Source organism: Ursus arctos, unplaced genomic scaffold (genome assembly GCF_023065955.2).
Source record: "Ursus arctos isolate Adak ecotype North America unplaced genomic scaffold, UrsArc2.0 scaffold_2, whole genome shotgun sequence".
Taxonomy (NCBI): Eukaryota; Metazoa; Chordata; class Mammalia; order Carnivora; family Ursidae; genus Ursus; species Ursus arctos.
The window spans coordinates 73,481,961-73,506,469 of record NW_026622874.1 but is presented as its reverse complement, the minus strand read 5'-3'; the positions used below and the strand labels follow the sequence as shown (position 1 = coordinate 73,506,469).

Genomic DNA, 24,509 nt, shown 5'->3' with positions numbered 1-24,509 from the left:
ACGAAGAAACTGAGGCTCTGGGATCAGTGACATAAATTGAATTTTCCAAGATGCATATCTCATAAGCTGGAATTTGTACAGAACCCTGTAGGAATCTGAGACTCTATTCCTCTTTGCTCTAAACACGGGCATCAGGTCGCTTATCATACAAGTCGAAGTTTTAACCCTTTAGATTAAAACAAGCATACCACAACAAAAACAGAAACTGAAAGACAGACAACAAGGCTCACAGGACAGTGGATTCTGATCGAGCTCCTTACTTCTGGGTCAGCTACATTTGAAGAAAGGGTTGTTGCCTTTCACTTGCCTGGGACAAACCTTGGTGTTCACCTGGGAGCAGCTTGCGGGGGGTGCTGATTGCAGCCCCGGGAATAGTTCTGTATCTCGATGACCAGCTTGAGCAAGAAAACCTTCTGAGCACGACACTAGCAACTTGAAGGAACAGCGTGGAAATTGATGGAATGATGGTAGGAACCAGCACCCAACGCCTGGCCGACATTTGTCAGCAGGATGATGCGTACGTAAGCCACTGGGCATTTCTGCCCGAAGGTTGTGCAGCCCGCTCAGCTTCATGGCTTATTGCATTTGGAGGTGGAGAGAGAGCCTGAATTAAGTGTCTTCCTTGGCGCTGCGTGACTTGAGGACCTAATTCACGCTGACGCGCTCGGGCAAGGCTTGCAGCCTCGTTCGAAACAAACCAGTCAACCAAAACAAAAGCAAAACTTGGATCAGACCCTTCTGCGCACTGGGAATACAGTGATTAGTAAAACGAAGTAGGACCAACAAAATAAAACACACGTGATGCCAGTTCCACTGGGGGACACACACACTCAGGAAGGCCACGGATAAATGTCAAAGATCAGCCATATTAAGTGCTATGAAAATACAAGGCAGAGCGTTAGAGGGGAGGAAGTGGAGCTAATCAAGGAGGGGAGGAGACGTCTCGCTTCCAAAGTGATGATTCAGCAGTGAAATGAAGGATGGGGAAGAAGGTGTAGCCAGAACCTGGGGTCACCCCTTGGTGGGTGTGGTGCCGAAAGACACAACTGAGCCCAACAAATACTGGGAAGAGAAGGGGTTTCCGTGTAACAAGTGGGAGACCACCAGGGATTTTTCCCAAAGCAGCATCCCCCCCATACAACAAAATTGGGGAAGTTGTAATCTACAAGTGCGTGAGTATTCGCGATGGGCTTGGCAAAGGAAATCTAGAATCTGGGCAGAAGTCATCCAGTAAGTTGACAGAGACCAGGTCCTGGTGGATCGAAATCCTGGGGGCCGGCAAGAGTTGGCATCATCAATTCTCCGGCTCTGTTTAGTCCAGCAATGTTTGAGTGCTCAAAGGGGCTTAAATCCTGCAAAAATGATTCAAAAATGTGTGTTAGGTCAATCTTTACTTTTGAAACAGCACTGGGAGTTTTCCCACTGATTTATCGTCGCTGGTACAATTAGCATATTTCCTAGCCTGGTTACCAGTCCTGTTGGTTTTACATGTTTTGTTCCCTTAAAATCATTAACTACTGAGGTCTGTTTTTCTGTAATGTATCCCAGGACGTTCTGCAAGAAATGTGTTTAGGCTGGTAGTGCCTGTCAGGCATCAATAACAAAATGCCTAAGGGCCTAAAACGGCTTCTCTTATGTTAAGAACACTAGGTCTCCTCTTTCTTTCTCTGGGAATCCCTAGCTCTATCTGCTACAGAGGGAGCTTTCCAAGGGAAATGGAACAGCATGAGCAAAGGCCCTGTGGCAGACCCCAGGGAATGAGAGATCACTGCACTTGGCGAGAAAGCGAGGCAGCATGTGGTCTGAGATGAGCCTGTAAGGTAACAGGGCTCGGACCCTGCTGTCCTCTGCAGGCCACACTGTGGTTTGTGGTATTTGTCCCAAGAGCCATTTGACACCAAGTGGTCAGTGCCACAGTGGAGATAGACTCCTGGTGCCAAGAGGGTGAAACCCTCTCCTGATTCAGGCAATTGGCCGTAGGGATTTGAGTGTCCATAGGATCAGTACCAAACCCTTCCCCAGACCTGACCAGACAGCCTGCAGAATAAGGACATCACGATCCCAGGTGAGGAGGCCCCATCCTCACGGTCGCCATTTACATAATGGCCATGAAATAGATCCAGTGCCACTTGCTGCAAATTCATCACTCGTTGACATGATGAACGAACAGGATGCTGGCCTGGAGGAAGGAGGAGGGGGACCGTTGTTGGGTGTTGGGGCTCATGGCACAGCCTGACTTGTGCCACTGAGGCGTTTCATCTGAGCGTGGAGAGAATTGGAGTGTCGGGAAGATGGATTCATGTAGAGGCAGAAGGTTCATTAAAATCCCAACCTTTTCTGTGCCTGCGGTGCCTCTGCTTTTCTAATTTGTGGGCTGAAAGTTTTGCGTGGCCAAGGATGAGAAAAACGAAGAGAGCTGGTTCTGGGTTTTTTTTGTTTTGTGTTATTTTGTTTTGTTTTAAGCACAGCTTTGCTTTCTGCCCAAGAGAGTAGGGTTTTGCTGTCCCTGTTGTCCGATGTCCATTTCTCGTGAGTTTCAGGACACAGGCACCTTTGTGGGCTGGTAAGGAGCTGAGTGTACAGCCTCCCCTCATGTTCTGTTCCATCTGTCCTGTTCGGATGACACGGTGCTGGCAACCCTCAAGGGGCCAGCCACAGAAAGATGACACGGCACGTGGGAGCTGGGAAACGCCGCTGTCTCGACCCCAGAGGGACGTGTCTGTGAGGCAGTCTCAATCCACAGACCATGACTTCAGTTATGCTCTCGGGAGCAGAACACAGCTAGCTTGTCTCTTGTCTCTGCAAAGAAAGAGGGACGTGCAGAGGGAAGATCTGAGGAATGCCGTTCTTCACCATTGACGGTGGATTGCGAGCGTGCGTTTGGGGATTCAACAGAAACAGAAGCAGTCAGTTCACGGTCCTTTAGTGTGTAGGGAGTTCGTTTAGGACTCATGTTTTCTCGCATGCATTTCTTTGCCCAGCACAGGAGGAGGGATGTAGAGGAGCTGGCGGGTGGGAAAAGAGACCAAGGCAGTGGAAGGAGCCACCTGGCCGCAGTTTGAACCCCAGCGTGGAGGGGGTTCTTCTCTGCCTCCGAATACTTTCTGTTTGAGAAGCATGGTGCACGGTTTGGTTAGGGAGTGCTGGGGCTTCTTCTGTGGTCTCCTTCTGTTCTCGTGTCTCCTTCCCTCCTGTGGGTCACTCTGAGATCTGGCTTCTGTCCTCTCCACTCATGCTAAAGTGACCCTCTCCCCACCTTGTACAGCGATGCTTTCCGTCTCTGTGCTCCTGGACGCTTGAGACCCCTTTTACCCTCCCTCTGTCATCCAGCATTCTCCTCCCCCGCTGTCTCCTTGTACCTGTCCTGTTCTCATCCTCTGCCTCCATTCCATGCTCTCTATCTGCCAGCTCACCCTTCATAATGTTCTCGGCAAGCTCTCGAGGCTCTTCTCATGGCACACGTGTTAGGAGATGTCATCTTCAGCTGCCAGCCACCCCCTGCAGACACACGACTCCCAGACCCCAAACTCTGGTCCTAATCGCTTCTCCAAACCTCGTACGTACCCTGCACGGAACCCTCACAAGCAGCTAGTCCCATACCGCATCCCCTGTGCACTTTCCCTCTCCTCCCTGGGCCCTCTTGGCCCCCTTGCTTGCTCACTCTCTGAGCCACCACTCTATGCCGGGCCTGGCGCTAGCTGCCACGGTAGCACTGTGAAGACGAAAGCAAGGTACCTCACCTGTTCTCCACCTTCCTCAGTGACATTGCCAGTCACCCAGCCAGCCTCCTGGAATCCCCCTCTGCTCCACACCCCAGAACCCCCGCCATCCCCTCAGTGGGTTCCCAGAGCCAGCGGACGCCATCTGCTAAGCACCCCGACTCTTCTCCTTTATCCCCATCACCACTACCCAAGTTCAGGTGTCTCTTCCTGTCCTGGGATTGCTTCAGTGTCCTCTCGACCTGCTCTTCCTGCCTCCGTCATTTCGTGCTCTAGTCAGAGCGGTCCCTTCAGATGACAGAAGTCTGGTCACGTCACATCTCTGCTGCTCTTCGAGGATTCTTCTCATCAACTCCGGAAAACCTTAGCTCCTTATCTGTTTTTTTCCTGTTCCCTTTCTGTGTCTCTCCTCCCCCACCCCTCCCTCTCCCTCTCTCTTCCTTCCTTCCATTCTTCGTCTCTCTCTCTTCTTTATCCCTCCTTCCCCCATGTCCTCCTTGCCTGACTTTCTCCCTTCCTCCCAGCAGTGATGCGAACATCTTCAATTCGGTTCCACAAATATATCTATGAAGTTCCATTGCCTGGCAGGCTCCCCTACAAATATTTCGGAGACATCACCGACCAAACAGACAAAATACTCCTGACCTCTCGGAGCTTATATTCTATCAGGGCCAGCCGGCCAGGAAACAATAAGCATAATAAGGAAATCCGATGAATTACATGGAACTAAAGGTGTTAAGTGCTCTGAAACCAGGTTCTATGGTTCTCTGCATCTGAGCCAGAAGCACGGACCTCCCCTCGGGCCTGCCTCCTCCCCCAGCCTCATGTTTCCCCTACTCTTGGCTTTTTTGCTTACATTTCTTTGGCACCAGGCTCCTCGCCATTCTCAGCTCACGCCATGTTCTTCGTCCCTCTCAGTCTGTGTACACTGTGTGCTGTGCATGGGATGCTGTCTCCAGACCTCTCTGGCCTGTGCCCAGTTGCCTTCCATTTAGGAACAGCTTAGGGGTCACCTTGCTCTGGACCCTTATGCCCCCCTCTTGCGGGGTCAGGTGGATTCCCTCTTTCTAGCTCCACCCTTGTGTCCCTGTTCATGCCCTGGTCTTGGCTGTCAGCCCTTCTGGACCCCCTGAGGCTGCACCGAGTTCTGCGGCTTTCTCTCTGGGCGAGTCTAGGAGGCCAGCCAACTGCCCACCCTCCGGTCTCAATTGTCTTTTGTATAGAACGGCAAGAAGGAGAGCCGTCCACCGATTTCTCGTGGTTGCCACCTGAGGGTGAGGGGCATTGCCGGGGCTGGGTCCGTGGGTGATGTGTGGGGGCACTCCTTGCCTCGGAGACCCTGAAGAAGGGGTCCCTTCTGTCCTGATGACTCTGGGCAAGACAGGCCAGCCTGAGTATGCAGAGCTCGGCAGCTGACTGGGTCCTGGCCCGAAGCCAGCACCGAGCGTGGCCGGAACTGGACGCCCTGGGGCTGCGCAGGAACGCAAATGGACCGGCATCGATTGTGTTTTTCTCCTTTCAAACAGTCATTTGGAACGCTTTTCAGAGGCTGCACGTCACTTTGAATCCACATTGAATTGACATTCAATTTTCCTTTTTATGCTACATCTTAGGAAAACACTCAAACCATCCATTTTTCTGTTAGAATCTCTCCCTTCTCACTCCTGTTTACATTTCCTAATGCCTTCTGTGCTCGGGATTCAATCGTGACGGCGAACTCTGGTCACAATGAGTCCATCCTCTTTTTCTGCGCTTCGAGGGGGTCCCGGCTTAGTACTGTTCCTTGCAAATACGTATGTGAGACTTGAGTGCTGCCCTTTTAAAGGGGCCAGAGGGTGTTCCTCGTTTGGTCTGGTCTTCAAGAGTCTGAGAGGTGAACAAACTTGAGGGTCTTTGAATTCCTAGGTCTGCATATGTGATGGGAGGCTCCACATTCTGTGAGCTTCACGGGGAAGCGGTTAGCAAGCAGAATGTGATGCCGCGAGAAACGGGACACGCTACGTTGTTTAATCTCTTGGTGTCGGCCTGAGACTCATTCTTCTATCCAGAAACAGCATTTTGAGAAGAAGACGACAGCGAGGGATGATCTTTAGTTGGTATTTGCATACCTGCAGCAGGAACGTGAATCAAGGAAAGGGTCAAGGAAAGGGAGCAGGCAGGTTAAGACTGATGAAGAGGAGGATGCTATTGCCAAGGGGTGGGATCCAGCGAAATCCACATGAATGTACTTGGACCTGAGTACTGTTGACGCCATGTGTTTGGACAAATGCTGACATGAGATACCGTGGAAACAGTGAGTGGCCTGTAAGAAGCAGTCGGTGGACGGGGGCCACGGCAGGCCAGGCGCCGCGCTGACGGGCTGTGTGCCTGGCTCACCCGATCCACGAGGGAGGTAGGTGGCAGTTGCTTTTCCTGTCTCACGGCGGAGGAAACGGAGGCTTAACACTGTTGAGTCAGTTTCTCAAGGCCACAGAGCTGCTATGTGGGAGAACAGAGGTTCGAACGCAGCGATGTCTCATCCCCAAATCCGCGTGCCTTCCTCCGCCGCACCAGCTCCCTCCCCGCGGTCCCGCAGGGTCTGTGCTCTTGAAAAGCAACTAGAACCGTCCTGTTGGAGTGTGTGAAAGAACAGGGAAGGGCCAGGCCTGCGTGGTGGCCCCGTCTGGAGGAGGCTGATGGGGTAGCCCACTCACACTGGAGGTACTGCGAGGTCAGGGGTGACGGACGACCCCACGGCCGCATGGGGAACTTGGCAAACTCGGGCAACAGAAAGATGTGGCTGGCGGTGTGCTCTGTACAAGACCCCTGGGAGCTTCTTCCTTCCACCTGGACCAGCGCCTCAGGCCACCGTGAGGTCCAAGGGCTCCTTAAGGGCGCCCTTCACCCCCAGGGGACTGCAAGACTGAAGGAACCTGCTTGCTTGCTTGATTTATCTTTTATTGTAGTAAAAATCCACATAACGTAAGATTCACCATGCAGTCATGTTGAAGTGCACAGTTCAGTGGCACTGAGTAGTACCCTGACTGTCATACAACCACCGTCTGTCTCTGGAACTTCTTCATCACCCCAGCGGAAACCCCGACCCGTCGGCCATGTCTCTCCTCCCTCTGTCCTTCCCAGCCCCTGGAAAGCGCTGCCGCGCCTGCCACCTCTATGCTTTGCCTGTTCCTGACGTGTCATATACTCGGAGCCTTGCAGTACGCGGTCTTTTGTGTCTGGCTTCCCGTGCGGGGGATACGGCGGGGGAGGGGTTGGAAATGAGGTGTGGACTGGGGAAGCCCCGAGCAGTGTGGACATAGGTTCTGTTCCCGGGTGTGGATAGACAGGGGTATCGTGTGGTCTGAATCACTTCGATTCCTGAGTTCTGGAGAGCACGTCGCAAGCGCTGAGACCCTGCAGAATACTAGCCCAGTCTCCCCCCAGATTGCGTTTCCTGCCTGGCGGTTGTCAGAGTTTGGGCAGCAAAGGATTCCTGCATGTCAGACACAGAAATCCACGTCCGGCACCTTCCTCTTAGGCCTGCATTCGCGCCGCACGTGGGCGGACCCACCTCCCCAGCTCCACCCGTGCCCCTAACTCAGCCGCGGCTCCTCTCCCCGCACGTCCCTCCCTTCCCTCATTCTGTCATTCATTCATGCCTCCGCTTACTCATACCTTTGGCTAACGTGTTCTGAGCTCCGCCAGTTACTAGGAGCCAGGCTGGGTGCTGTTGCTGCGGGGATGAATTAGCAGGAATCTAGTTGCGTGGAGACAGATATTTAAATAGACACTCAAAATGCCTGCTGACGAATCGACAGTAGAGGCATGGACGGTGTGTTCCGGGAGCACCGTGGGGGTGGGGTGGGGGAGAGAGGACAGAAGAGGTGGCAGCGCTCGATATGTGGTGGGGGAGCCAGCATTTGTCCACACTCCATGGTGAGCATCATTGTCAAGTCCGGGGTGCCCCACGCCCCTCCGGGTAACCGAGTCCCACTAGGTCCATTTTACAGATGAGAACATGGAGGTGCAGGGAGACTTAGCGACTGGCTCTGGCGTGCGGCAGGGCCAGCGTGTGGCAGAGAGGACGCTCAGTGGCGTCCTTTCTCACGTGGCACGTGGGTGTGGGCACCATCTGGGTAGTGGCCACCACTCACCTGGTTCCTGGGTGGCTCCAGCTCTCTCCCAGGCATGGAGCAGTTCACCCCAGGGAGGCCCCTCTTCCTTCGCTCCCCCATAGTGCCCTCTGACTCATCATGTCCCCCATTCTCCCCAGAGCGCTTTTTCGGATGAGCTGAGGGGACTCACGGGCTGTGACATGTGGCTGTCTCAGCTGGAGAGGCCGGACGGAAGCACAGGGAGGTGAGGGTGTCAGACAGCAGATCCCGTCTGGCCTCACTCCCCATTCTTCCCCGCAAGCCAGAGGCGTCCATGGTTTCAGATCTGTGGGTCTGAACCTCTGCTCTGCCAAGTGCTGGGTGACCGTGGGCGTGTGACTGAACGTCCCTGGGGCTGCTGCTCAGAGCTCGGTCCGTGGCCCAGCTGCTTCGGGGCCACCTGCGAGCTTGCTGGCCATACTGCAGCCCCCATGTGCTGAATCTGCTGTGGAGGAAGTGCCCCCATGATTCCTGGGCTCCTTAGACTCAAAAAGGACCTCTCTCTGAGCCTCAACTTCCTCCCCTGTAAAATGGGGGCAGAAATACTTTCCCCTGACAGGTTCGTGACCAGATGAAACGCATGCAGATCTCTCTGCTTAGCTGGTGGGTTGTCCTGGTTTGCCCAGGACCGAGGGGCTCTGAGGATGCTGGCCTTGGAGTTGTAACCTGGGGACGAGTTGCCCACCTGCTCCCAGCTCGAGCCTGGCACACAATCAGGGCTCCTGCGGCGTGGCGTGCCATTATTAGGACATTTAGGAACCACGCGGGGAGGAGCCACAGGAGAACTGTTCGTATTTGCGCTAACGCCATGCCGGCGGGTTGTAGTGTTTTGGGTGTGCTCGTCGCCAGCGTGGCTGGTTCTTTCGTGAGGACAACAACCCCCGTAATCCCAGCTCTCATGAATCAAGCTCTCGATGTGAGAGAGCGGCTCATGCATTATCTCAATCATAACCACCTCCTTCAAGGAGGGACTAAATTCCCTTCATTGTACAAATGAGAAAATGGAGCCTTGCAGATTCCACGTATTTTTGCCGAAGCCTCAATGTCAGTAAGAGCAGGGGCCAAGACTGGACCCTCTGTCTATGTGACAGCAGCGTCTGTGCCTTCAATCACACCAACATCCAGAGTCCCCAGGGGAGAAGCCGTGACCTCCCGAGGTTCAGCTCTCAGAGCTGTTTGTTGACATTTCCTAGAGAACAGGTCATTTTGCAGAGAACATTGCTACTCTAATGTTTATTGCCAGGCCCTGCCCCTCGCAAGGGTTACGGGAAAGCCTGAAATTCTCTCTTTTCCAAAAATAAAGCTGGCTCCTCAGTCCAGCAGTGGCCCTTGTGTGTGTGTGTGTGTGTGTGACAGCTAGAGATGAAAACTTAATGAACAGGACCTGTTTGCGTTTTCTCCTTGCTGGAACAGCTTAACAACAAGCGATTATTATTGGCGGCAACTTGTCATGTCTTTCGTCTGGGTCACGGCAGCGGTGGCTGTCAGACTCCCAGAGAGGAAACCAATCTTGGTGGCATATTAAAGAAAAACAAAACAAAAACAAAGGAAGGATGAAGAGCTCATGTAGGGAAGACAGAATAATGTGGAGAAAGGCAGCCGCCCCTCGGGAAAAAGCGTGGACCAGAAGAGGAGAGGACAGTGAATGGAAATACACCACTCCATCGTTTAGAGATCTTCCAGTCTAAGCTCCCAAGATGAGAGAAGAATGAGTCATACCATTCTCTACTTTTTTTCCCTAGCCAAACTGGTGTCAGGAATCTTTGGTTGCCAGGGACAGAAAAGCTGATTCAAATTGGCTTAAGCAAAATGAGGTGATTAATTGGGATATGCAGTGACAAGGAGGGAAAGGCTTCAGGTATGGCTTGAACAAGGTGCCCAACAAGGGTATCAAGACTTGGTAACTCTTTATCTTTCACCTTTGCCTTTGTCTCTGATGGCTTCCTTCTCAGGATGGTGTATGGTGGCATGATGGCTGCCAGAAACCCTGGCTGAACATACTTGCAGAATTCAAGTTTAACAATAAGAGAACCTGTCTTTTCCTAGTCACTTTTTGCAGAAACCCTGAGAGTCACTCTCATTGGACCTGTTAGGACACATTCCTACCCCTGGACTCATTGCTGACGCCATGTGGTTTGGATGAGCCAATAGGCTTGGGTGACAGAGGGGAAACTCCGTAGAAATTGACTATTACCAAGAAAGAAAGGATGTGCAGTGCTTGGAATAACAAATGTCCATGATGTGTCTCAGAGAGGCTCGTGCTTCTCTAAGAAAACAAATATGTAAAAAAAAAAAAAAAAAAAAAAAAAAAAAAGGAGGGTGGTTTCTGGTGCATAGAGCAAGGCCAGTAGCTCAGTCACAGTTGGGATGGCAGGGGGAAAAAAAAAAAAAGATCCCCTGGACTTGGGTTTATCGGCAGCTCGGAGACCTGACTCCGTGATCTCTGATCAGGTAGAATTTCCCATTGGCTTTCTATGTGAGAATGGCTAGACCCAGGCTCAGTCCATCATCACTAACGACCCTGTTTAGAAGCCTCGAGTCAGACGATCACCTGCAGGTTGATGGAGCGCGGGGTGAAGCCAGCTTGGGGCTTCACCGTGTCTTGCATAGAATTAAGAGCCTCCGTCTCACCAGGTGTCTCTTCTTGGTCAGCCTGCTAATGATCTAGAAAGCAGGTCTGGGTGCAAGAGCGGCAGTCATCGTGTGGTTTTGATGAATGTAGAGAGTCTTGGGCTGTCATCAACTCGTTGCAGTGGGACTCAAGGAATACATCTCTCCGTGCATTTGTGTGTGTTCTCTCCTCCAGCACCGCATTACGTGCCACGGCGAGAGCTTGGGTCTGGATGATGAACTGGGACTAGGTGTGGAATGCCCAGGCTGATGTGGGAATTCTAGTCACACTGTTTGAGATTAGCATACCAGTTGATTGAACCATGTAGCAAACAGTTATGAGCCTTACTGAAGCTTCAATGTAGGCTCCTCTCTTGGCACGGGTCAGAATTCCAAAGGGAAGAATAGAGCTGGCTCCTGTAAAACCCTAAATCCCCAGAGTATCCAGGTCCTCTTCTAGCTTCCCTGTCGGAAGTGCATTTAGTAGATGAATTGTTTGGAATAAGATTGACCTAGGAATTTAATCAGACCCTTTTCCATGACCTTCAGGACACCCGCTGTGCGATATGGTCTCTGCTTCCTGTCCTAACTCATCTCTCATCTCTCTCCCCCTCAGTCATTAAACTTCAGCTGTTTTGATCTCCCTCTGTTCCCTGAACTTGCCAAACCCCTTCCTACCACATGCTGCTGCTCCTTCTCCGATGGCTCTCCTTATGCCGGCCCACCCCTCAGCTTTGCCTGGCTGATTTCTTCCTGTTCTTTTCATCAGCCTATGCAGCAGGGCAGCTGCTCTAAAGCGGTGCCCCTCTCCACACCACTCCCGAAGCATTACATCATCCGATTGCCTTGAAGTTATTCTGTGCCGAGTTCATTCTTTCTTATCTGTCTGCTCTCTTAAGAATGCAAACTTCGTAAGAGCAGGGACCTTCGCTCCCGGTAGGCTCTTTCCCTGCATTCACTCCCCTGGAACCATGCCTGGCACATTAGCTGGAGTTTGTTAAATTCGTTGAGTGGATGAAAAGCAATCAATAGATGAATGTTTCTCGAGCAGGAGATCTGACAGGTCTGCTCATATACATAAAACACTAGTCTCTCCCTCCACCCACGGGCATCCTTGTAGACTCAGAGTGATGCCTGCAGTTTTGTCCCCAAAGCAGTGGCCCGGTGCCAGGCAAGGTGCTGAGGAGGACTCAGAGGGACACCGTGCGCCGCCCTCAAGAATTCTAGTGAGAGGAGCAGGCACCATGCGTGCCTCTCAGCGACTAGGCAGCTGCACCCAAGTCGGGGCTGGGGAGGGAGCTGTCGGGGCGGCGGGGCTGGGAGTTCGGATGGGAGGGCTAAGGAGTCCATGATGGAGGCGGGAGCTGGGGCTTGATGGTCAAGGCTACCACCTTCCCCACTGTCATTGCCAGCTCCGCTTGACCGAGCCCTTGCTACGTGCCAAGGGCTCTGTGTGCCTCGTCTCCCCAGGTGTGCACAGCAGCCCTCCAAGGTGGTGCCTGCTACTGTCATTCCCATTTTTCAGATGGGCAAACAGAGGCTCAGATCAAATAACTTCTTTGCAGGTGGAAGCAGATTCTGCTCAGGCTGCCAGCAAAGCCCATGTTCTTCCTACACAAACCCCCGTTCCTTGTGGTTTCTGTGTGTAGAAAATGCTTCCCACTTGATGGCATCATGACACATTAAGATAGCACCAAATTAGGGGTGAGGGACCCTGTGTGTGTTCCTGTGGTCTCCACTGATTTATGTGAAATTTGGAGCAAGGCATTCAAGATTTTGGAGCCTTCGTTTCCTCAGCTAAACGATAGAGAAATTGGACTTCGCAGTACCAAGTCCTACGGGACATCAGCATATTCTGGAAAGCATACATATTCTAGAACTCCTAAACAAAGACTCTGGTTCAGTGGGAGTGGTCTGGAGCCTGGAAATCTGAGGGTACGAGAAATCCCCCCAGGGGAGCATAGCTACTGGGTTGGATACTGAAGACTCAGATTAGCGTTTTCAACCTGGGCTGCACATTACATTCAGCCAGGGAATTTTTAAAATCCTGGACCCTATCCCAGACCCAGTCACTTGGCATCTTGAGGGGTCAGGCTGGTGGGGGTGGGAGAGCTTTAAAGACTGCTGGCGTCTGAGATGGGGCTAGTGTGCCTGAGAAGCCAAATCATTAATTTTATTTAATACTTTTAAATTAAGTTTCAATAGTCACATGCAGCCAGTAGGTGCTGTATTGGAAGCCCAGGCGAGGATGAGGTGGAAGGCTTGTCATGCTAAGAGGCTCCGTTCCTTGTTCCATCCCCAGCCATAGAGCTTCTCTTGGAAATTGTTTTAGATGATCTCTGTCTCCTCCAGCCTAGTCTGAGGGCCTACTACACAGACTCGGAGTTAAGACTGGAGTGCCTCTCCAGGTCTCCAGCTCAGAGCATGGCAGCCACCCTCGTTTTTTTGGGAACCCCCCAGCCACCAGATGCTTAAGGTTAAACTTCTCATTTGAAGAGAGAGAAGGAGAGAGCAGAGAAGGTTGGTGTTGGGTTATTTTAGGAGAATGATGGTGGATTGGCTCATGGGAGAAGCAAAATGGGGGACAGAACGTAAATCATGAAATGGTCCAGTGAGTGGACCATTGAGTGGAATTCTGTGTTTGTGGTGAGGGAGCTGATGTGCTTTTTGGAAATGATGGACAGGGGTAAAATATGAAGACTTCCTTCGGTTTTTGTCCCAAGCACACATTACTTGGCTTCGTTAGCTCACCTGTTTGTGGAGTCCCTGACCCCTCCCAGGTATTGAGATGGACGCTGAGTCCCAAACACTTGAGTCCAGAATGCGATGGGGCTGGTGTGTGTTTTTACTTTATCCTGAAGGTTGTGAGAGCTGCTGAAAAAGAATTTAAGGAGGAGGACATCATGCTCCAGCTTGAACGTTAAAAAAAGTAACTGGAACAGCAGTGTGGAACGTGGGTGGGAGAGGGACAGGACTTGGGTAGGGACTCCGTACAGGAGGTTCTCGCTCTTCTTTGAGAGTGAACCTCCAAGGGTCTGGAACATGGGCAGGTCCAACAGGGAAAGGAAAAAGAAATAATCCTCTGGACGATGAAGAAATAATGGCTGCCCCTAAGCTTCAGTGGCGGTTAAGTGCAGTAGTGAATGTGGGAAGAGATCCCTCCTATCCCGAAAGGAGAAAAATGAGTGATAGAACATAAATCCTAAAACAGTCCAATAAATGGAGGTTGCCTGGAGTGAAATTTTGTGTTTGTGGATGATGGAGCTGATGTGTTTTTGGGAAATGAAACCTGGGTACGATTTCCCCTCTTAGCCCCAGTCTTCTGCAACTTATTGCCAGTTGATGTGAGATCACTGACATTCATTTCCTATTTCTGGGCATTTTCTTTTCTAGTTGGATGCCTCAAGAATGACTGAGTGGTGGTTACCCCACCACCACCACCACAAACACACAAACGCGCACACACTTCTGTTTCCTGTTCTGCATACCTGGTATCAGTGTTTTCTAGGAGCTCAGCATCCAGATTCTGGATTCAGATTGCCTCATCTTGAATCCTGACCCTGCCATGTACCAGCTGTGTGTGTTTAGGCAAGTTACCTTCTCTGAACTGGAGTTTTAAAATCTGTAGTACAGGGATGATAATAAGACTTCTTCCTCCATGCTACCTTGTCCTACATATTGCATATGCCCAGTAAATGTTAGCTGTGATGATGACCATGGTGTTGGTGATGGTAATTCTGATGAGGAGGAAAGGGAGATGGATGATAGATGGATGTAATGATGAACAATGACGGTGGATGACAATAGTGATGACAGTGGTGGATGAGGAGGAGGAGAAGGAGGAAGATGGAGATGATGGTGAATGGTGATGATGGTGGTGGTGGATGATGATGATGGGGTAGATGATGAATGATGGTAGGTGATGGTGGTGGTGAATGACGATGGTGAATAATAATGGTGATGGTACGTAATGATGGTAGATGATGAATGATGGTAGGTGATGGTGGTGGTGAATGACGATGGTGAATAATAATGGTGATGGTACATAATAATGGTAGATGATGAGTGATGGTAGGTGGTGGTGGTGGTGGTGAATGATGATGGTGAATAATAATGGTGATGGTACGTAATAATGGTAGATGATGAGTGATGGTAGGTGGTGGTGGTGGTGAATGACGATGGTGAATAATAATGGAGATGGTACGTAATGATGGTAGATGATGAGTGATGGTAGGTGGTGGTGGTGGTGAATGACGATGGTGAATAATAATGGTGATGGTACGTAATGATGGTAGATGATGAGTGATGGTAGGTGTTGGTGGTGGTGGTGAATGACGATGGTGAATAATAATGGTGATGGTACGTAATGATGGTAGATGATGAGTGATGGTAGGTGATGGTGGTGGTGGTGAATGATGATGGTAGATGTGGTGGTGGATCTTGATAGTAGTGGATGGTAATGATGGTAGATGGTGACAGTGGGTGATAGTGGTGGTGATGGTAGATGATGGTGGTTGTGGATGATGATGGTGGTAGTTGTTATGATGGTGGATGATGATGGTGGTGGTAATGGAGGAGGAGGAGTAGAATGGCTGATGATGGGATAGAGATCCTTCAGTGGGACAGAGTTAGCTTATATGTATGTGAGAATGCTGTTCTTCTAAATTCTCAGGCTTATCAAGTTTGGTGCCTTTAGTTTTCCTCTCATCCATGAAAGCAGAAATAAAATATATTTAAAAGCTCAGTTAATATGCAATAAGAGTGGCAGAAACACACCAAGGCTCACCAGGGTAAGTGAAATGAAAGTTGGTATTAGACTCTATTAGACATCATGCCTTGATGCCCACAGAGTTAGGTCTCATCCTGGACACTCACTCAGCAAGCTCTGGAACATTCTGGAACGTGAGATCAGGAACTCCCATGTAATGAGGCCTTGGTTTATGATGGGACTGAAACACAGAGTGGAGAACAGTCACCCAGAATCCCACACGCCCTGCCTCCCTCGCTCTGTGTTTAAAACAGTTTGTTCTGTCTTCAGCAGGGCAGGGAGCCTGGGGAGAGAACTGCTCTTGCTTCAGAACCAAAGTGGGTGTCTGAAATCTGTTCCGCTCCCCCGGCTGCACACTGCCGAGGAAGCCGGTGCCAGAGGTGGTCAGAGACTGCTCTGTAGAATCTGAAAAGGACAGGCTGAGGGATGGCAGGAGGTGGTGAGTGCAGGAGAGACAGCCTCTGCTACTCAGGTAGGAAGCGGGAAGAATGTTCAGGGCCTTGGAAAGAGGGCCATGTGGCATATCAGGTGCCAGGCCCTGGGAGTGTGGCCAGATTCCTCCATCACCTCCTGCCAGTCCGTAAAAATACCTTTGAAAAATCCAGGGCTACACGTGAGCCTCTTCAGTGTCTCGCTGTGCAGGTACGTTTTGCAAGTACCTTCTCGCTTCCATCCCTCCGGAAGGTATGCAGAGCCTTGGGTCCCTAATGGGTCTTGAAGTTTCAGATGCCAGTGGAAGTGATAGCGATGCAGGGTAACTGCGGGAGGTCCACGAAGGACATGAGCGATGGTTTCTCTCCAAAGCATGATTCATCACTGTGAGCAAAGACAGTTCCTTCTCTTCGTGCGGCCTCCTTGGGCTCAGAGTGAGTGGGCTGGTTTGCGGAGGGGAGGGGCAGTGTGACACTGGCATGTCCGTAGATCTGGAGAGCATCGCCTTAGGTTTCTGGCTCTGTCCGTGTTGTCTAGAGGACTGAGGACAAGGAGAGGCGTCCCTAAACTGTCGGGAGTCAGGCACAGGTGATGGATGAGCCTGTCATCCCGGTTTAGCCCTTCCTCGTGGCAGCCCCTGCTCCCCCTCCCCCCAGGATGGTGTTTATTATGCCCACTTTATAGGCAAAGAGACTCAGATGCAGAAAGTTTCAGAATCTACCCACAGTCACATGGTTCGTTCATGCAGAGCCAGAACTTGAACTCAAGTCCGATAGACCCCGGAGCCCACGCTGTTTCAACTATAAAGTGACTGGTGTGCATAAAGGGGTAGGATGGAGAGTCTGTACTTAATGTGATTGTCTAGGGGAGCCATTGATGACCATAGAGGAGAGGAGTGGTAGGGTTAAAGCAGTGTTCAACCAGGAACTTCCATCAGGCAGTCATGACCCGGGTGCATTGTTGGGGTGCTCCAGTCCAGAGTGGGAGTGACTTCTGTTGAGGGGGTGGGTAGCATAAGCCCCTGATGTGAAATACTGAGAGTCTGGACCCATGGGGAAAATAACTGTGATGTCGATTTGTTGAGTGCTTGATATGTGATGGGTACTTCCCTGGATGCTTTTCTACAAGGAGGTCATTGAATCCTTCCAGCTCAATGAGGAAGTACAGTCATCACCAACAGTATAGTGCTGGCTGAGAAGCTTGGAATCTCGAAGGCAGGCGAACCTGATTCCCTGCCTGTATAACCCTGGAAGAATCACTCTGCCTCTGAGTCTGTTTCTTCATTTGTATGACAGCGATCATGCCTAGTACCCGTTTAGGAAGGTGGTTGGGGGTAAGATTAAATGAGATACTACATTGAAAGCGTTGAGCCACACAACTCTCGTAGGCACGTCAACTAGCATTATTGGCATTGCCATACCCATTGTACAGATGTGGCAACTGAGTCCTGGAAAGGTGAAGTGATTTTTTTCCCCAAGGCCACACAATTAGGACTGGTACCCAGACAGCATGACCCCAGAAGTTACACAGTTGTCCATCCTGGGGAAGATACTAATGGGGGTCAGAAGAGAGTGATAGGAGAGATTCGGCCTGGACTAAAGCACTGCAAGACCAGGGTGGGGGTGGGAATGGCACCGGCAAGGAGCTTGCACATATTTTTACACAGACGGCTGTGCCAGGCAAGCTCTGGGCTAATGAACTGCCGTCCCTATAATTATCTTTCTCTTTCACGAAGTTCACAATGCAGCCATGCCCTCCTCCCCACATGGAGAGTTAGATAAGGCACATTTGCTTACAGTTCTGCTCTGTGCTTTGTGGATACAGTAATGTCTGGCTCATAGCACGTGGGGCAGGGGTGCGGGAGCATCCCAGACACCCCCACCCCCATCCAGTGTGCTTGATCTCCACCTCTCCACTAATTCCGATTATCCCTAGGAAGTGCGTACATACGGACCATCTCAGAAATCCTTTTTATTGGGTTCCGACTGTGCCGTTAGCATCTTCCCTCCTGAGGTCTTTCTCCATTCCTCCTGTGCTCAGTGCAAGAAGATGCTGATCCCGTTGCCTTTTGCAATCCTGATGTGACTCTGGTCAGCAGCTTCCTTGGAGGCACCTTTGCTCCCTGGGAATTATTACATATCATTTGTAATTACGTTTAGAACTTCCAGTCCCATCTCAAGAAAGCAGTAGTGCATAAGGTTGATGGATATAACTGCCTTGAGATTTGAGTTCTGAGCCTTCGCCCGTTGGTGGGTTCTTCATGTTGTCGCAGTTTTGAGTATTTAATGAGGTCCTATGGACAGCTGTTGAACTTAGAGGACTTCTGTATTCCTTTTCCGATCAGGAAAGGTCACTCTCTGTATATTTCAGACATTGGTTGGAGGAGTGGTAGGTTGGTGATGTTGAAAGATGTTATTTTCTGGACATGACATTCAAGAGCCAAAAAAAATACAATCTGAGACACTGAATTCTTCTATTTTGCTTTATGTTTAAACCAAGGACATTTCTCTTAGACTTCATTCACACATTCATTTACTCACGCGTTCCCTCGTCCTGCACTGCCTGATGCGTCATGTGCCGAGCCTTCTGCCAGGTTCTGGGGACAGACAGATGAGGACAGCAAGATCCCTGCCCTTGAGCCGTTCAGAGTCTTGTTGAGGCATGATTTAAAATGATTAATCAGTCCAAGAATATTAGATTTCTCCAAAAGCTGCTGTGGGGGAAAAGATAATTATCCAAAGTCTTTAAATCTGTTACCCTCTTTCATTGATTCAATTAGGTAAAATTCATAAAACTGTATTGTTGGAAGGAGCCCAGAGGCATTTATTCCTGTGTTGTTTGTTTTTTTTTTTTTCCTCTCTGCCTTCCGGCCGTGCTACCCTTGAATTATCCCCCAAACCCATGCGTTTCAGCAAAAGGAAGTATTTCGAAGAACTATAGCTTTTGGCCCATGCATATAAAACTTTGTTTGGTGAGCACCCACAAGGAAAACCTGGCCGACTTCTTGAAAGGGTTGACATGCATGGCAACAAAGTATTGTTTTGAAAGACAAAGGGAATTGTCCACTCTTGATACACACACACACACAGCAGACCCCCACCCCCCATATTCCTACTATTGAGGGGAATGCATATGGCCACTACAGAATGCAAAAGGCAGGTACGGTGGCGCTATCTAATATGGACTCCTTGAGAATTCCTTTAGTTCCCTGGGACAGAAAACCCTGTCTCAGCACCTGTCAGATTGTGTTGTGCTGTAACACAGAGGCACATCTTCTGTTTAGTGGGCATTTTTGCCCCTTGCCAGTCAGCAGCAGGGTTTAAGCATCTGCTATCTGCAGATCTTCAGTGATCCCAAGACAGTGGTGGCTGTGTTTTGGAGAGGGGGCTGGCCGCGAAACCAGAGCCTGAGTTCGTTTCCAGCCTCGTTTCCCCCTGCCAGTAACACTACCTTCATAGAACCATCATGGGGATTTCATGAGTTACGGGGAGTGAAGGTAGTTTGTGAATTGTACTACTGTGTGCATTGCCTGCCTTTTCTAAATGGACATTTGTTCTCATGATCTGATCGTGACGTAGGGAGGTGTTAGGACTATTAGAGGCCCTTGGGGGCGCCTGGGTGGCTCAGTCAGTTAAGAAACTGCCTTTGGCTCAGGTCATGATCTCGGCATCCTGGGATCGAGCCCCATGTCGGACTCCCTGCTCAGCAGGGACGTCTGCTTCTTCCTCTGCCCCTCCTCCCCCCTCGTGCTCTTTCTCTCTCCCATTCTCTCTCAAATAAATAGATAAAATCTTAAAAAAAAAAAAAAAACCCAACTGTTAGAGGCCCTTTAACCCAACACAAGTTGCCACATCGCCTTCCAGAGTAAGAGCATTCAGCAGCTCCCCCTTATGCTTGAATAAGGTCTAAGCCTCTGAATATACCCCGGAAGCCACACACGATGGGGTTCCTGCCGAGCTCTTCAACATCCTCTCATCGCCCCTACTTCGTGAGCCCTGATGCATTTATCTCTGGCTCCTAGAATAGTTGAGATGTATCTGCAAAGCTCCTTTGAGTATAAGCTCCACTCGTTTCCCTTCTTCCTCACCTGAATACTCATTCAGCACCCCTTATACTTCTCTCAGCCTTTAGTCCCTCGAAATTGCTCTTCCTCAAATTCCCACCAGATCTCTGAAGGTAGAGACCATGTCTGTGTCCGTCTTATATATCGCTTCCCCAAGTTCTATAAACGTGTTGCTGCGTGGTTAGGGGTTCAACAAATATTTGTTGATTCCGATAGACATTGAGAGAGATGTCCAGCTAGCATTTATTATACTTTCTATTACACAGCAGTCCAGAGACCAAGTGACAGAAAACCTACTCAGACTGGCTCAGGCGATCGTGGGAACTTGTTGGCTTACGTAACCAACAGGTCCAGAGTAAATGGCTTCAGGCACAGCAGACTCGGGTGCTCCAAGGGCATCATCAGGACTGTGTGTCCTGATGTTGTCTCTTTTGGCTTCATTTTCCAGTTCTGAGCCCGGGGCCAGATAGAGTTCATTGTGTTGAAACCATATGGGCCCCAAAGGGCAGGGGGCACTGGGATAAGCCAGAAGCAGAAATAACAGATGTCCTTCACGTGCCAGGCTGCGGGCTCCGAGTTCAGGGTCTCTCTACTCACTGTATTTGCAGCGTCTTTTCCAGAGTGTGGCATATAGTAGGTGCTCAGGAGTGTTCGCGAATGAATAGTTGTGTGATGTATTTGCCCTCCCTTCTAAGAAGGCGTTTTTTAAGCCTATAAAGACAGATGGTTATATATAAACTGCCTTCTGCCTCAACCTCTGTTTGCTTTTTTTTTTTACACCTGTTGACAGGATCCGACGTCAACCTTCTTCCAGTTCGGAGCGTCCATCCAGCAACAGGCCACGGTCATGCTGAAGATCATGCAGGATTACGACTGGCATGTCTTCTCCCTGGTGACCACCATCTTCCCTGGCTACAGGGACTTCATCAGCTTCATCAAGACCACCGTGGACAACAGCTTTGTGGGCTGGGACATGCAGAACGTGATCACCTTGGACACTTCCTTTGAGGACGCAAAGACGCAGGTCCAGTTGAAGAAGATCCACTCTTCCGTCATCCTGCTCTACTGTTCCAAAGATGAGGCTGTCCTCATCCTGAGCGAGGCCCGCTCCCTGGGCCTCACCGGCTATGATTTCTTCTGGATCGTCCCCAGCTTGGTTTCTGGGAACACAGAGCTCATCCCGAAGGAGTTTCCATCCGGACTCATTTCGGTCTCCTACGATGACTGGGACTACAGCCTGGAGGCGAGGGTGCGGGACGGCCTGGGCATCCTCACCACCGCTGCGTATTCTATGTTGGAGAGGTTCTCCTACATCCCCGAGGCCAAGGCCAGCTGCTACGTGCAGACGGAGAAGCCAGAGACCCCGCCGCACACTCTACACCAGTAAGAGGCCGATCTTTGCTTGTCTCCCAAAATGGGACCCGAGTTTGGTTTTGCTCGTTCGCTTGTGTGTTTGTTCAAAAACTCAGAGCGATACATCCATGCTCCCTGCTGAAAACGTGTACGACAAGTAGAGAATGTGGCGTGTGTGCTTATGGGAGTTTCTCTGTTTGGCTCTCCTCTCCTCTCTTCCCCTTGACTCCTCTTTTGTTTATAACTTACGTCATACTTTGTTTTCTGCAACTTTCTTGTTTTACTCAGTGATATACCTTGGAAACCTACCCTCAAGACCTGTCTATGTATCTGTCTATGTATCTCTCTGTCTATCCATAGTCTATCTATAGCTATATCCCAGGTGTGCCTGTGTGTGTGTATATATGGATTTTATATGCAGATATATACACGTGTATGGACATATGTACACAGATGTATGTATGTTTGTCTACACATATACATATGCACTGACACGTATGAAGGTAAGTAGTTATATATGTATGTGTAGATATACATGTGTGTTGGGGGGGGCATGTGTGTGTATTCTTTGCCACCTCCGGATTGCATTTCTCGGTAGGGATATACCATGATTTATTTGTCCAGTCTCCATAATGATAAAAATCTAGGTTGTTTCAGATTTCTTCCCATTCCAAACGAAGCTGCAGTGATCCTCATCCCACGAGTCTCTGTGCACACGTGCACGTGTTTCCCCGGGGTGGATTCTAAGAAGTGGAAGTCTGGGGTCACAGAGCACATGCATTTAAAAATTGAAGTATCTTTGCCAAATTGTCCGACAAAGGAACGTTCCCAATTTGTATTCACACAGTCCCTAGACTTCCCACATCCTCACCACCATGTTACACTTTGGGAAAACTGCCCACACTGGGGCTCCCGTCCTCTGTGTGAGTGTGTATGTCTTTGTATTTCTTCCCTTCTTATGTCCTATTTTTGTAGGTCACTGGAAATCTTGGCAAATACCACTTTTAAAGCAGCATTATATTCCATCATGTGGATGTGTCCTCATGTATTTAACTGCTCCCGTCTCGGTGGGCATTTACGTTTTATGTTTCTGAGAAATGTCATTGTTCTTTGTGGCCCTTCATTGTGGCTCAGCTGTTGACATTTAGAATGATCACTCCTGTACCCACTTTGCATGCTTTTGCCTGCTGTTCGGTGATTGAATCCACACTCCTTCCTCAGATAACGAGCCGCGTAGCTCTGTGATGAAGGGATGGGGCTCTGGAGGTAGATTTGTCAGGGTTCAGAGCTTCTCTTGTCCACTTCCGGTATGCCTTGGACCATCACTTTACCTTTCTAGGCCTCAGTGGTTCCTTGTAGAGTGATGATAATAGCACTACTCCCTCCAGGGGGCGCTTTGCAAACTTGAGCTTGCATCAGAATCCCCTGGAGGGTGATTTGTTCAACCACAGGTGGCTGGGTTTCACGGTCAGAGTCTGTAATGCAGTAGCCCTGGAGGCCCCCCGAACTTGCAATTCCAGCGGGTTCCTGGGCGATGCTGATATTGCTGGTCTGGGGATCGCGCACTGAGATCCATGTCCAGTGGATTGACCTCAGTATGAAATGAGGTGATGCTTGAAGAGTACTGCGTAGCCCAGTGCCTGGCACCCAGTGACTATTAAATGACTGTCAGAATGACCAGCAAAGTGGCTTTTGGTCATCAGAACTTACAGTCAACGGACTAGGTTGCGTTTATTACCATCAGAGTAACACGTCGCTCTCCAATGTCTCTGGAAGGTTTCAGGACTTCAAATCGGCTACAGTTTAGGGATTATCTCTGAGCTGAGTCTGGAGACACATGTGTGTGTTGGGGGGGGGGGGTTAGAAGGATTATTATGCTTCTTTAAAATCAGAATACACCTGAAAAATGAACTCTTGAATTAAGAAATTGTGGTCCTTTGCAGTTTTCCCTTCCCCTCTCCTCATTCCCTCCTTAGGGGTCCTCTTTCTACACTGCCACTTCCAGCGTTTTAAATAATTGTCTAAATATCAGGAAGGAACTCCAGTGAATCCGTTTGAGGCGTGGAAAGCTCTTCTGGAGGCAGGATTGCTGTCAGCCCAGTGACAAGGGCTGGGCTAATGAATGCTTCCTTCCCATGAGAAGTGCCCTACAGCTGGAATATTTGCAAATGTATAATTTTGATGAAAACATAACTCAATTGTAGGGCAATTGAGATTTAATATATACAGGAAAAGGAATTTGAGAAGGATAATTGTCAAGACATGCAGAGCTCCTTTCAGTGACCACCCTGAATTCCATTAAAAAAAAAACAAAACAAATTTCTGCCGTGAAATGCTGTCAAGCTATTTCTAGGAGTTATGCTTTGAATGCAGCAATTTCATAGATGGTGTTTCAGCCCCAGAGTAGCAATGCATCAAGTGGGGTAAGCCGTCACCCACTGCCTGGTGTTTCGTGAAAGATCTCTCCATCCGTGGGGCGCTGGTGGTGTTCGCCCTGTGTGTGAGGCTGGGAGATGGCACTGGCACTAGCCCTCGTGACACTCGCCCGTGGTCATGGTGTTTGTTAAGCTCACCCAGGGAAGAGGAGAAGCTTGCCAGGCAAGGAAGGGACTGGGAACAGGAGAAGGCCCCCAAATGGCAGTTTTTCAGAAAAGCATGAAGGACACTGTTCTCTCCTCCATCAGTCATTCCTTCCATCCAATGGACCCTGTGCTGGGCCCCTGAAATACATCCAGGAATGAAGGTATAACTTCTCAAGGAATGTACAGTCTGATGGAGAGGGAGGAAATTTGTCTCACGACAAACTCCGATAACAGGGACTTTTTCAAGAATATGAAGGGGGGAAAAGGAGTAGTACAGAGTCTGATAAAACACCCACCCCAACACTCATCACAGAGAACAAAGGTGAACATGTCACATTTGTTTCAAAATTTTAAAAGAAGTAAAACATTACTGATGATGTAACAGTCCTGGTTGTATCTCTCCCGAGTCCCACTTTCTTCCCTTCCTCTCCTCGGGAGGGAGAAACACTGCCGTGAATTTGGTAGGGATCCAAACCTGTGTGCATGTTTTGTACTTCGAGTAGAGATGTCTGTGCAACCTTAGACCCAAAGCACAGTTCGCTTTAATGCCCATGAATGGTTTCTGATACGTTCAAATTTCCTTTACCTCAACCTTGTGGTTCCGAATGGATCTCGGAGCACATTCGAGCATATTAATCTTCATTGCGGTTCTGTGCTCTGTTGTGTAAGTGTTGCATTGTTTGCTCTTCACCCCCTGATGGACGTTTAGGTTGTTGATGGTAAGGGATCTTCAGTGCCTGCAGCCTGGTTCGGATCCATCCGCTCGTCGAGGGGAAGCCCAGGACTCTTGCGTTCAGGGTTCTGCCCAGCATCCGGTAGCCAAGTAGCTCTCATTACTCCCACTCTGTA

At 49.9% G+C, this 24,509-nt stretch overlaps 1 protein-coding gene across 1 annotated transcript in view; it reads left to right on the top strand.

Annotated features, from left to right (window-relative positions):
* Nucleotides 1-24,509, top strand: part of GRIN2A (glutamate ionotropic receptor NMDA type subunit 2A) — a 359,508-nt gene that overhangs the window by 188,258 nt on the left and 146,741 nt on the right. Inside the window, exon 2 of the mRNA XM_026520343.4 lies at nucleotides 20,516-21,108. Coding sequence (XP_026376128.3) covers nucleotides 20,516-21,108 — 593 coding nt within the window. The remainder of the gene's footprint in view (nucleotides 1-20,515; nucleotides 21,109-24,509) is intronic.